This window comes from Ctenopharyngodon idella, chromosome 12 (genome assembly GCF_019924925.1).
Source record: "Ctenopharyngodon idella isolate HZGC_01 chromosome 12, HZGC01, whole genome shotgun sequence".
NCBI classification, from domain to species: Eukaryota; Metazoa; Chordata; class Actinopteri; order Cypriniformes; family Xenocyprididae; genus Ctenopharyngodon; species Ctenopharyngodon idella.
Genome location: NC_067231.1, coordinates 5,550,346 through 5,565,244, shown reverse-complemented (window position 1 = coordinate 5,565,244; position 14,899 = coordinate 5,550,346). Strand labels below are relative to the sequence as shown.

The window sequence follows — 14,899 nt, the reverse complement described above, 5'->3', positions numbered from 1 at the left end:
ATATTAATAGGCTCAATGTAGTAAATTCTGTCAAAAAAGTTACATAATGTAAAAGTCATTATGTTCATTTATCCGAGTAGTTAGATATTTGATCTCCTTAGGAGAAATAAAGAAGTAGAAATTATGAGAAATTATGAGAAATTAGTGCTGTACAAATAATACGAATAGCAAAGCTCAGATCATTTTGCGTCTGGAGATTTTTATGGGAAATATTTGAGATTACCTATTGAGATGTCTGACTTTTATTACAGACTTAATACGAACACAGTTTTAGAGCTCCAATTTTCTCAGGAGAACAATCTGATAAGCATGAAGACTCCAATTGTTCTCCGTGTAATCCCATTGGTAGTAACATTTGAGATCTTAAAGAGATATAATTTGTGTTTTTTTCCTCTCATGTGGGTGGCCATGCGCTCTTCACACTCTAATAAGATTACTCCCACGCCACGGCAGGTGCATATTCACCAATTTGAGCTCTCAAAATAGATGGCTGCCATTAAGGCGGATGAGACCTCAGAGGCTAGATCGCATTGCCACCCAACTTCGTGATATTTTCTCTGTGTGGGAATCCTCGCTTTCCTCGGGAGTGAATTAAAGACAGAGGGCAGCAGAGCTCCTAAACCCGACTGCTCGGGATGTATTCGGCACTGAGGAGTTTCTGATACTCTCCAGCCGTCTGAGGAGGATTTGCATGGCTTTACAACTCACGCGGTAAGACTTTCTGCGCTTCTTCAATCGCTGCGCAGTAGCGCGTCAAGGAAAGTTAGTGACACTTCGCGCGCAAAGCGACTCGATTTTTGGATTGTTATTCCGATGGTTGACAAGTCGTTGGATGAGGAGGTGAGTGAATAAGTGAGGGGTTTATTTCTCTTTGGGTCGGCTGCACTGAATCACATTTGGGGCTCGGGTTGTGTGTGATGTGAATAGTATCTCGGTTCTTGGCGCGTAACGGCGCCTGGTAATGTTATGAATTGCACACAGGACGCGTTGACATGCTAGCAAATGTATTTAGAAGATTTATTGATAAAAACCGGCAAGTGGTTTTGATACAGTGACTGACACAGTTTTCCAGGCTGACATGAGGGATGTGTCTACAGGACTCCGGATTACCGTATGCTCATCCTATTACGCCGCACATTCCCGCAATCTGTTGCCTCCGCGTTTAATTCATTTAACGAAAGTAAAAGAGAAATTGATTAGACTTATTCAAACATTGATCACAGTCTAAAACATAAGATCCGTACGCATGAAAACTTTGACTTGCATCCAATCATTTTACTATCGTAAACACACATAATACTATAGTTAATACAGTTATTGCTGCTATTGTTATTGTTAGATCGCTTTCAAACAATACTCTCATTTTAATTTCCATTTATGACAGTGGTGGCTCTTAACCCACTTTTACAGTTGTAACAACTCTAACTGTGGCGTTTTGGCAATGACTATGTTTATCATTTTTGTAAGGAACTAATGGTAAATTATATTGTTAGTGTTAATGAAGATATTCTATACACTGTAAAAAAAAAAAAAAAAAAAAAAAAAGGTGAAAATGTGCAGTTGTTACCTTAGGGAAGCATTTCAACCTGACGTGACCCTTGAAAATGACTTCTGTATGTGTAACCTACTGTAGTTTGGTTGATTTAGTCATATTAAACTGACTTGAATAAAACCAGTTTATTTAGGTATTTCCAAATGAAGAGGACATTCTAAATATTTGAATTTAACAGAACCAGATAGATGTCAAAGAATTATATTCATCAACATTCAAAAGAATACAAGAAACAAAAAAGATATTTGCAGTTTTGATTGGCAAATCCCACAGAAAATAAATAAATAAATAAATAAATAAAATGAAATCTTATTAATATCTCAACTGTTTATTTTTGATTCTGAGAAAGTGTTATTTCTCATATGTTTCCTCTAAGGTTTCAAATGAGATCTCAACAATATCCAAAGGCTATCAATATGAACTCAAACATTTATTATCAAATTCTCCCAAGACCAAATGATCTGAGCTATGGCATCCATATTTGTTTTATTTTATATTTACATCCAAACTGAATTATATATTTAAAAGAAAAAGCTGATACTTAAAATCTACTGTAACTGAGAGTCTCCTGAGCTATACAAAATCAACAACTTCTGAACAATATAATTTTACTCTGGGAAAATGTCCCCATCTCAGTGTTCCTCGAGATATGTCATTGTGATCTGACACCAGTGATGAATTACAAAGTTAGACCATATAGAAGGAGCTGAAGTGGAACTACAGGACCACTAAATGCCAAGTGAACACAATGAAGTGCTGCCGGGCTTCTGATAACCTCTTCTGGAGCACGTATGGCTTCTACCCCTCCTTTCCTCATTAATTATTGACCCCCACCACATGTTCCTCAACTCCCGTGTTATTTGTGATGGTGTCTGTCTCTATGCCGCAGGTTAGGTCAACAGCTTGTGAGTCACCCAGTGGGTCTATTACCATGACGCTGTGTTTACCCCTTTTAAATATTTACAGAAACAGGCATGTGCGGGTGGGTTTTACAGTAAATTAAATACTGCGTGTTTAATGAGCTAATCCAACCTTATCCCCATTTCCTCCACTGACAGGAATATGAAAGGGATAATGTACATCCAGCTGGTTGTTATCGCAAAATAAACCCAGACAGGGTGATCAAGTCTTGTATCAACCTGAAGGGGTTTATGTTGTGCGATAACAACTGGCTGGATGTACATTTTTCTGCTTATTACACGGCTACTCATCACATAAGTAAATAATTATACACTAAATATTGATTTGAGTTGAAATATTTTATTAGCTCAATAAACGCAAAGCTTCCATGAAGAAAAACAGTTCTTAGCAAGCAGCTTTGAGCCTAGATAAATGAACAGGTTAATTTGTACAGATAATGTACAAGATAATGTACAGTCATATCACTTATTACACAGCTTTTCACTATAAATAATGATGGGACATGTAACATTTTAAAACCTGTTTATTATCTTATAGTGTACAAAGCAATTGTTCTAGCAACAAGATGCACACTTCAACAATATTACCATAGACCTACTGTTAGTACTGAAGTCCTCCAGTTTAATTTTCCTGTAAATACACCCTGTTGAAAAAAAAAAAAAAATGCTATGTATACTTGCCGCCAGACTAATTATCAGTATACTTCAAGTGTGCTAATGATTAGTTAACTTGAAGTGTGCTATTTTGGAACAACTAGCTTAATTTTGTACTAAGTATATTTTAGTTGCAATTAAATTGTAGTAAAGTATAATTTTAAGTGTATTTAGAGTACTTTTATGTGCTAAACTGAACAACTTCAAGTGTACTTAGTACACTTTAAGTATATGCATGTGTAGGGACTAATTACATGCTTGATTAGTGATATTAAAGAGTACTTTAGTTTGTGTTATAAGTACATTACAAATTTATTATGAGTGTCTTCAAACCACACAAGCAATATACCATAAATATATAATTTTTGAGGTAATAGTATATGCTCAGTAATACCAGTCAATAACTGATGCGCAAGATGGCACATTCGAATAAAACGAGAGAGAGAGAGACAGAGCCTGTCTGCGGTATTATCCGAAAGACATGAAAGAAGTGCTGGCCTCAAATACCTATATGACTGGTCATTATATAGCGTTGCTATTGACGACGGTCATTATCGGGGAATAACTGACTTCGGAATGTTGCAAATGACCTATCAGAATCAAGCATTTTAGAAAGCCATGTAATAAGGTAAATTAAATACCGTATATTTAATGAGCTAATCCAAACTTATCCCTATTTCCTCCACTGACAAGAATATTACTACATAATTTCCTCACAATATACTATCAGTTCTTTATGCGCATATTCATATTGGCTATTTTGAAATTGCCAATGTGGCCAAAAGCCAAGCATCCATCGCTTTGTAGCTACAGTATGCCCTACATGCTTGGGATTCTGTATATTTCAGTGTAACCTCCCCAACTGTCGTGCTTTGCGTGGGTTGATTCATTGCTAGGCTGCCCATCATTGTTTCACTGTCTCTGGCTGTCTCATTAAAGACACTGGCTAATAGGATTTATCCTGCTCTGAGGCAACCATAGTAAATGCTCATTTAGCTGGAGCACCCTCATCAAATGGGGCCTCTGTAATCAGACACTCAGGGACGTTCGTCCCTCCAATTCATCTCGGCCACCTGGTCTAAACACTGACTAGAGGTGGCGGCAGCATCACGAAGGGCTTGTGGGATACAGAGAGCCTGTCATTGGAAAGCAATGTCGTTTGACACGTTTGACCCATCTGGGGATGGCAAAACCTGGAAGGGGATAAAGTGAGAGAGTTTTGACCCTCTGATGGAGGTCGACCTCTGACAGAACCCTCAGTGGCTTTACATTTGCTCTTGGGCTGAATTCTGTCAAGGCTTAGAGGCCCACAGGTCTTTCTCCAGACTAAATACTTTTCAGCTTGTAGATCTTATGTCAGATTTGAGCTTAATATTTATAGATTATTTTCATTTCTGTGCTACTCTTGCAGGTCACAGGCTCGAAATCTAAGAAAAATGAGACAAAAGATACTTCCACATACTTGCTTGCATGCATTTCAAGAAATAGTTCACCCCAAAATGACAACTCAGACATTATTCACTCACTTTCAAGGGGTAGTTCACCCATCCACCCCCCCAAAGAAAAGAAAATCCTGTTTCTCACCTTCATGTTGTTCCAAACTCATAAGACTTTAGTTCATCTTCGAAATACAAATATCAACACATAAACATAGAGCGCATCAAATACTGTCAACTGAAGCTCAACCTTGCTTGCTTGTCAATGTTTGAGCTTCTGTTGATCCATTGATGTGCTCTATGTATGTTCACTGATCATTGTTTACATTTGAATAAAAGCCTAGTTTAGATATGTTCATCATATTAAGTGTTTGTGCCTCTTCAGAAGACATTACAGTCGGATTAAACCCATCAATTCATAAGGATCTCATTTTAGGGTCTCTGAAGGGCCACTTTCAATGGAGGGATAGAGATCTATCAGGTTTCATTTAAAATATCTTCATTTGTGTTTCAAAGATGAATCAAAAGTGTGATGGCTTTGGAACATTATCAGGGTGAGTAACTAATGATGGGATTTTCATTTTTTTGGTGAATTTCTTTCATGTCATTCTAAAACTGTATACTGTAACCTGTATTTTTTTCATGGAATAAAAAAAAAAAATAATAATAATAATTTTAATATTAGTTTATAAGTATCATTAGAGATCATGAAAATCTGGTAAGACTTTACAATAAGGTTCCATTTGTTAACTTTAGTTAACTACATACCTAGTCCTGTCATGAAACTCTAGATGGCACAGGCTAATAGGTCCTTAACTCAATTTGGTATCGATCACATCTGTGAGCTGTGGCTCAACATTCAAATGCTGGTAGTGTTTGCTGTTAGCTGTCTTCAATGTGCTTTTCAGAAACCCTCCACCTTCCCCAGCTCCACCTGTATAGATTTGTTACAGAGGTTATTTCATGTATGTTACGTGCAGCAGCAGCAGCATGTCTTACATGTTCACAGCAATGTTTGTTTGTTCTTTTAGTATGAATATGTTAGCCTTAAGATTATGAATAAGCTGGTGTGTTCACTGCACACTTCAGCTTCTCATCAAATCTTCTGTCCAATCAAATGCTCTCTAGAATCTGAAGTCCCGCCCCTCCTACACTATAAACAGACGCTGTAGCTGCGACTGAAATTGGTATTTTGTTCACACATTTACTAGTTTCTATATGGTGAATGGCACATATATAGGGGATAGGGACGATTCAGACAGTGTAAATAGGCTTTCCATTGATGCGAATGAAGTCCGTTTTCTCGTTAGTGTCACGTGAAGCGCAGCAGCGTGAGCACAGTCTGCTCCGGTTCAGAGACACGATAGCACAGAGCAGATCATATGCGCGAGTCGGCGCAGACCACAAAAACGTATCAGACCCATTTGAATTCTGCACAGAATACTGTATTTTAAAGCGATATGGAGGAGACAGCATAAAAGTAAATAAATAATGACATTTTATTATTATTTTTATTTTTTTATTTTTAAGTGAACTATTGCTTTAATTTACAGATAATGTGCTTGGATGTAGATTTTAATCCTTCTCATGCATTATTGCACACAGTTGTTTGTCTGTGTGACATCCAAATATAAGTCATAAACTACATAAGTCATTGTTTACATGCTCATGTGTTTTGAGCTAAAAAAAAGTGTAAAAATAATAGAGTCTGTCTTTCTCTCCCTGTGTACAGATGGAATAGATGTAATAAATCAGCAGGATTGATTACTCTCTTTTGTAGGGATTGTTAATAATGTCTCTCTTAAATGATCAGTAACTGGGGATCAGTTTCCAGTTTAAAAAAAAAAAAAAATGGGATGAGATTGGAGATTACGCTTCCGTTAGTTTATCAAGATGGGTTTCCCAATGTTTTTTTTTTATGCGTGATATTTAGATTTGCATTAGTGACCTGTTTAGTTTGCTTAATACTGTTATGGAAAAGAAGTCCGATTGAAGCCATTTTCATAATTTCCCCATTTCATCCTTGATTTTAGAATGCTGAACTGAAACATCTGTGGAAATTACCCCATGAATGCTTTCAGGAACAGAATGAACTGAGGAAAGAATCAATTCAGCTTGTGTTTGAGAGACACTCACACCACACAAACACAAACACACACGCACACACACTGGTGCACATACCCTGCTAATTATACACTGTTAATCACAAAATGGAAAAAAGTAAATCATTTTACCATAAATGTTTTTTTTTTTTTGTGTGTCAATTGAAAAATCAATTGATTTGATTCATTTTTACCCCACATTATGATGGTTCATCTCAGAGCCAGAAACTCATAGGTTCTTGTGTTTTTGAATGAAAGGAAATTGTCACCAAATGTGGATAAAACCAGTTAATAATTTATCCTTATTCATATGCTAAACAGTTTTACTTCAAAGTGGATGTCAGCTCAAGAAGCGTCATTCATCACAAGGCAAATAGTCATTGGTGAGAACAAGTCATGAGTCAGAGAAAAGACTTATTTCTGTTCATTTGCTGTGGCAGATGACGTCCTTCTCTCTAAGAACACACTGCTTGATTACCTCACACCAGAGATAATGAAAGATGATTGATTTCAGACACTCTCTTAATGGACAGTAAAACACCCTGGGCAAGATCAGGCCTTTAAGGAATAGTTAATCCAAAAATTAATTCTGTTAAAAGTCTGACAGTCATGGTCACTGGGAACTGTAGGGAAAAAAAGCTGCATGAACATTTTTCAGAATATCTCATCTTGTGTTTCATGTTAAAAATAACAGAAAACAAGATTGTGTGTGTGTGTGTGTGTGTGTGTGTGTGTGTGTGTGTGTGTGAAATGTGATGTCCGGCCTTGGAAAACTGATGTCTTCACCCTTTACTCAAATATTACTAATAATTTGTTATAGATTTTGTAAGCATATTTTGTAGGTGTGCTTGGATATTGTGAAATATTATTAAAATTTAAATGATCTGTTTTCTATTTAAATATATTTTAAAATGTAATTTATTCCTGTGATGACAAAGTTAAATTTTCAGCATCATAACAGTTTTCAGTGTCACATGACCCTTAAAAATCATTCTGATATGCTGATTAGGTGCTCAAGAAACATTTCTTATTATTACCATTGTTAAAAATGGTTGTGCCATTTAAAAGTTTGGGGTGAGATTTAAAAAAACCCCAAAACAAACAAACTTTATTCAGCACGGATGTGTTTAATGTTACAAAGGATAACTTTTTTTTTTTTTAATGAACTGTCCATTTAAACTTGTATACATTTACTACAGCTAAGCAAAACTATCTAGCGTGGTCAACAGTGGTTGAACAGTATGTTAATTTCCTCATGGCAGAATAAATCACTGCCTCCTGCAGTTCCATCACACTGCATTTCGCCCCTGCCTCATTATGTCCTGACCGTTGTTTTCTACCCGGCGTGTGGCTGAAGTAATGGTGTACTGTTCCACAGTCAGTGAAACAGAGAGGAGTGTAATGGATTACCTATGTTGACAGGTTCAGTGTGGCCCATTACCTTGCTGATCTCTGTCAGAATCTCAGCCCACTCAGTTCAGTATTGAGACTGACTGATTTTAGCGTTACCCACAGTTCTTTAATAAGAGTGCTTTCACTCAGAGTGTCTTGCTTTTTGCCAGGAATTGTAAAAAAAAAAAAAAAAAAAAAAAAAAAAATAGAAGATCGAGCTTTTGGCAGTTGTGCTTATGTGTGTTTCATGTTTTCATCTATCTATCTATCTATCCATCTGTCACTCGATTTATCACTCTTATTTATTTTTCTATGTCTATCATTCAACGTTCACAGAAACAAATAATCACCAACAAAAATGTGGTTCCACCATGAAATTACCCCCAATTTTGAATACCTGGCCCTAAATAAAGGTTCCCTAGTGGCAGTGTAGACATTGGTGGCACTCATGTGCACTCATCTCATAAATGTGAGTATTCTGATTTGAAGGCAGCATATGTTCATCCCCTCTTTGTGTAATTGTGGCTCTGAGAAGCCTTTAAACAGTCAAGCAGGTGTTGTCTCAGTTACTCTGAGAGATTAGGGTTGAACTAGAGAGCGCTGTTTTAGACCATTAGCTTATTGGAGGCCCGTAGCCTTATTGTACATTGATTGTAAGGCTGCACACAAAAGCCTGCACTTAGTTTCATCTAATTTCTCGAAACCAAAAAAAAAAAAGAAATTTCGAAGGAAACGCATTTATAGAACTCGCCCCTTGACATATTGTGTCTGCCGTCAATCCGTTGCATTCTCACAACGTAGCGCTGAAGCATCTCTCATTGATTGTCCTGAGGAAGACCTTTGTATTGAGGAACACAGGGGAGAGATATGCTTCCGTCCTGACAACAGAGGATGAAATTACATTCGTGTCTCCAAAGACTCTTTCAGTTTGGAAGAACAAAGACCATTCATAATGATAGTCAGCCAGCATGGCAGTGCAATGATCGACTCTGGTGTTGAGGGTTTTGATGTAGTACAATTCGAAAGGCTTGAAAGTGCATGTCTCCTCTCTCTCTATATATATGGTTGTCTCTTTTTCTCCAGCAATGGATCTTTTCATCAAGTATCTGTTGATTTGCTGTTTTGATTTGATATCTGGATTACAACAAGTTATATTTTTGTTGCTATTACTTTTTCAAAATAGCCTCTGTACGTTTTGCAAAGCCATGTCCTGATACCTGAAAGTAATCTGTCAAGATTGTATCACAGATGCCAAAGACTAGCTTGTTCTCATCTGATGTTCATTCAGCTCATGTCAGTTGTTTATTTTTGCAAATGAACTTATTTCCATTCATGCAGTATATCTGGCAATGACGTCTAATGATTTATTTGTGTCACTGTTTCTGAGTACTGGGACAAAAATAGTTCACAGAAATTATGTTTTTGTGCAACCAAGTTTTTTAATCACGTTGGAAAGGTCACATGTGATGTAGGCAGAAGTACCGCGGTGGGTCGAAAAACTTCATCTCATTTTCTCCTTCAACTTCAAAATCGTCTGACATCATTCATCATTTTACGTTTTTTTGTAAATGGCATTTGACTTAGTCGCTTTGTAGACACTGGATCTGTACTTTCACCTACGTCACGCATGAAGAAAGAAAGACAAACATCTTGGATGACATGGGTGTGAGTAAATTATCAGGAAATTTTAATTCTGAAGTGAACTAATACTTTAAAAACAAGTAAAGGACTTCAGCTCCATCTATTGAACAAGCTTGACCCACAGTGTTGGGAAAACCAGGAGTGGATCTGGAGTGAAAATAATTGCAGAAGGCTTTCCAAAAACAGGATTAATAGAGTCAGCACATTTCATCTGCTATGAGCTACACAATATCACACAAGCTCAACAGTTGTGCACAATCAGGATGTCAACACTGTCATCCAAACTTAAAAAAAGTATTTTTTAGATAATTTCCCCTCATTTTAGGTAGATCCTGTTAGTAGCTCTATGACCAATAAAAGTTTATGATTCTTACACCTTTTGTTCATTGTGATAGTCTTTTTAAATCATTTAAAAAATATTGCTCATTGTACATCACAGGCACGCAGTGTTGGGGGTAACGCATTACAAGTAACTTGAGTTACGTAATCAGATTACTTTTTCAAGTAACTAGTAAAGTACTTTTTCAATTTACAACAAAATATCTAAGTTACTTTTTCACATTTATTCACTGACAGCTCTCCTATCCCCATGGTGAGAGAAATAAAGTGCAGAGGTGTTGTGTGCGCTGTGAAAACATGATGGTCATTGTAGTTCTAGACTAAATGTGAACATGCATTTACTCATCTCACTTGCACGAAAACATTCAGTATTCCTCAAAATTAATAAAAACAGTGACATACAAACCTGTAATAGTTAACTATATTAAATTATACAAATATACTTTATGTATTTAATGTCACTTTATTAACCAATGTCTTTGCTGCTGATCTTCAATGACTGAATTCAACCATACTAATAAGCAAAAATTACTTTAGATTAGATTTAGAAATAAGATTGTTGAACTTCCTTCTCCTGTATCCTATTCTTCTTTAATCCAGAATTGCAGCACAACTGAAAGGTTTGTTTGAGCTGTGCCCTCTACTGTACAGGTGTAAATATGCATTTCCTTCAGCCTGAGGCTTAAAGTGAAGTAACGCAAGTAACGCAATTAGTTACTTTTAAAAGTAACTTTCCCCAACACTGTATGCACGTATGAACAGAAAAGTGACTTTATTTAAAAGTATTGTTGTTAAATATTGTAGATATTGATATGTTCAAAATCCATGTGAAAACAACTCATATTTAATATACTGTAAAGTGTAAATACATTAGGCTATAGGTAGCACAACTCTATTAACTGTATAAACTTCGCCCCTCACTTCCGTTCTATGGACGCACGTCTGGCTCTGCTGGTCTGCAGCTGGATATATCTCGTGTAATCTGTCAAAATGATGGACGACCTTCAGATTTTTCCATCACTGACAGAAAAATTCAGTCAATGATGGAAAATTTCGGTTAACACAACCTCTGCTTTCTAGTCCCATTTAGCCACTTGTTAGCAACTGCCTTTTCAAGACAAGTAGAGCTTTAACAAAATCACAAGGGGGTTATTACTGAAGTGTTCCATCATAGAATAAAACGTGAAAATATCTTGAGCTTGTGTTAATCACAGACCTTATTTCAGGCATTTAACCAAAAACCCATTAAAAAACCCATTGACTTCAGGAAGGTGGAACAGGAGGTTCTAAACTCATTTACAGGTTTTGGCCTACAAACATTCGTCATCCCTATACACTGCTCTATTGGAATGACAGGAAGAGGAGCTTACTGATTTATAGTTAAAAAAAAAAAATCAATCCTAAATATATTATGGTTTTTACAAAGAGCAATATCACAGCTGTGAAACTTTGATAAAATAGACATAGTAAAGTGAAATTGTATACTTGTTTCTTGATGAAATGGAAGTGCTATTGTCAAAAGTCATGACACGTAAAATTAGCCACCATTTTGTCCCATGTCATGTATTTTTTGAGCATTGTTGTCATTCATTAAAGCCTTATCTAAAGAATTACAATTAAATTGCTTGGATTATCAATACTCTTTCAGATGTTACAGACCTTTATCATTGTTACTATCACAAGTTGACTCCTTCTCCTCTGATTAGTCATAATATAAATAAATTGACTTTATTCCTCTAGGAGCAAAGCTTATCTCTCCCTTGCATCCAGACCTGTCAAAACAGGTCGGTCTTTGAGTCTTTTCCAGGAAGGAGTTGGTTGACCCCTCAGACATGTTGCTGACTTCAAAGCTGCACTTTGCTGTGGATTGTTATATCCCTCACACGGAGAACACTATCTATCTCTCTGCTCACTTCAAAGGGAAAGGTTATATATGTGCAGCAAATGCTTCCTGCCCGCTGTCATTACAGAGGATTTCAGTTTGATGCAACATCCCCAAAGCCAAACTCTCTATTATTTTTATGATGTAAAATGACTCGAGTAATTATGGCTGGGAAATTGGCTCAGCTGGCTTCATTGTCTGTTTTGATACCAGAATTAATTAGAATGTTCTTTGAGTAAACTTCAAAGTCTTGGGATTGCTTTTTCTGGCAAATGGTAAATAATTTTTTCAAAGAGATGAAAATCAAACGGTCACTTGGCATCTGAATCCCCCTGAGGTCTGTTATAAAATGCACCGTATTTAAAGGATACCAATTATACGACTTATGACTCATGCATCTTATATGGTGCGCCATTATGCAACTCATGTATGCGAGAGAAGCACTTCAGTCATAGAGGAGACCGTAATCTGTATCTTTATGTTGGCAGGTGAGCATGCTGTAATACATGAAGATGCGCCAGAGGTCGTGGCTCTTTAAGTGGTTGGGAATAGGCATTGGTGTTCTTCTGCTCACTGCTGCTAGCTATTCTCAAGATTCAGAAGGTAAGTTCTTCCTCATGACGTTTCCTCAATGTCTTGCATCTCCAGTATTTCTGCTTTGGCGCAATTGAATTTTAGATGATGATATCTGTGTTTTCCAAAACTCATAAGCTCTGTTTCATAAGCTGGTGAGCTGCCCACATAGACACACTCCTGATGTTCTGAAAGGTAGGCAGCATGATTATGCTGCCTTTTGAGATAACCAAGGCAGCAACACATGCATTCTTCAAGAAGAAGAAAATCCCAGAATGCATTGCTACAAGCTTAGTCAAAAAAAAAAAAAAAAAAAGAACAAAAAGAAATTCTAAGGTGGCATACAATGTTAGAGAAATGTTGATTGTAAATATAAATAATTACTGAAAAGTAGCAGTAAGAGGCTAGTTTTCTAGTATGTACATCTGTGTATTTTTATACTTATATAGGCCTAAAGAAGCTGCTTATATAAGCTGTTTCGAACTAAAACTAACCTGATTTTGTTCTAAATGAAAATGATGTCACACCAGTTCGTTCTTCGATTTAGCTTGAAGTATATCAGGCATTTAGAGTAAGTTGTTAGATTAGCTAAATGCTATTGTAAAATCTTAGCATCCACAGTGTGGTTCCGAGGTTCAAGTTGAGCAGTATACAGCAAAGTAGCACACTAGGTTTTGGAACAGAGTTCAAGTTTGTGTCATTATTTTTAAAACAAGAAACATGCCTAATGTATTATGTATGAGTATTTTTTCCATTTTTCCATCTTTTGATGTTCTGAAAATGATGGTGGTTGAAATGACTTCCTTAGGCTAATGTCGTAACTATCATTTTCATTTTTAATGCATTTTTAATTTTTATAGCTACAACAGACAGTCATATTGATATAGTTTATGTTTATACAAATTATTTTCACACAATAAATATCAAAATACTTAGATTTAGCTTTTATATACACTCTCCTGACACTTTATTAGATACACTGTTCAACTGCTTGTTAATGCAAATATCTAATCAGCCAATCACATTTGAGCAACTCAATGCATTTAGGCATGTAGACATGGTCAAGACAATCTGCTGAAGTTCAAACTGAGCACCAGAAAGGGGAAAAAGGTGATTTAAATGACTTTGAATGTGGCATGCTTGTTGGTGCCAGACCGGCTGGTCTGAGTATTTCAGAAACTGCTGATCTACTGGGATTTTCACGCACAACCACCTCTAGAGTTTATAGAGAATTGTCAGAAAAAGAGAAAATATCCAGAGTGTGGCAGTTCTGTAGGCGAAAATGCCATGCTGATGCCAGAGGTCAGAGGAGAATGGCCAGACTGGATTAAAATGATAGAAAGGCAACAGTAACTCAAATAACCACTCATTACAACCGAGGTCTGCAGAAGAGCATCCTTGAACGCATAACACGTCAAACCTTGAAGCAGATTCGCTACAGCAGCAGAAGATCACACCGGTGCCACTCCTGTCAGCTGAGAACAGGAATCTGAGGCTACAATTCACACAAGCTTACCAAAATTGGACAAGAGAAGATTGGAAAAAAATTGCCTGGTCTGATGAGTCTCAATTTCTGCTGCGACATTCAGATGGTCAGAATTTGGCATAAACAACATGAAAGCATGCATTCATCCTGCCTGGTATCACCCGTTCAGGCTGCTGGTGGTGTAATGGTGTCGGGGATAATTTCTTGGCACATTTTGGGCCCCTTGGTACCACTTGAGCATTGTTTAAACGATGCATTGTTGCTGGCCATGTCCATCCCTTTATGATCACAGTGCACCCATTTTCTGATGGCTACTTCCAGCAGGATAACGCAACATGTCACAAAGCTCAAATCATCTCAAACTGGTTTCTTGAACATGACAATGAGTTCACTATACTCAAATGGCCTCCACAGTCACCAGATCTCAATCCAATAGAGCACCTTTGGGAAGCCGACAAATCTGCAGCAACTGTGTGATGCTTTCATGTTAATGAAGGCTAAAATCTCTGAGGAATGTTCCAGAACCTTGTTGAATCTTTGCCATAAAGAATAAAAGGCAGTTCTGATGGCAAAAGGGGTCCAACCTGGTACTAGCAGGTGTACCTAATAAAATGGCCAGAGAGTGCAATGAATAATATTTTTTATTTATTTATTTTTTTTAAATGATGGATTTCCATATTTCAAGATTTAAAGTCTGGGACAAAGGTACAATGGGAAAATCGAACCATAAAGGGCGCTTGAAAAGGTGCAAGATGATAAAACCATAGTAAAAATTTTCCAGTTTTAATGTGACCTTAATATGACAAAATAAGTAAATTAATAAAAAGCTTTTATAAAAGTGATATAAAAGTGCTCAAAATGTGAGAAAGATGCCTTTATATTCTCATATATTCACTGTTACAATGTTACACAGTTTGTTTTT

General features: G+C 36.7%; 1 protein-coding gene across 3 annotated transcripts in view; it reads left to right on the top strand.

Annotated features, from left to right (window-relative positions):
- The first annotated feature begins 491 nt into the window (after positions 1 to 491).
- pcdh15b (protocadherin-related 15b) overlaps positions 492 to 14,899 on the top strand; it is a 214,432-nt gene continuing 200,024 nt past the window's right edge. Inside the window, exons 1-2 of one of the 3 annotated variants that reach the window (XM_051914965.1) lie at positions 492 to 711; positions 12,407 to 12,521. In XM_051914965.1, the coding sequence (XP_051770925.1) occupies positions 12,425 to 12,521 (97 nt within the window). In that variant the 5' untranslated portion in view covers positions 492 to 711; positions 12,407 to 12,424. Of the gene's footprint in view, positions 841 to 12,406; positions 12,522 to 14,899 lie in introns of all 3 variants that reach the window. The other 2 variants (XM_051914967.1, XM_051914968.1) reach the window with 2 other exon arrangements.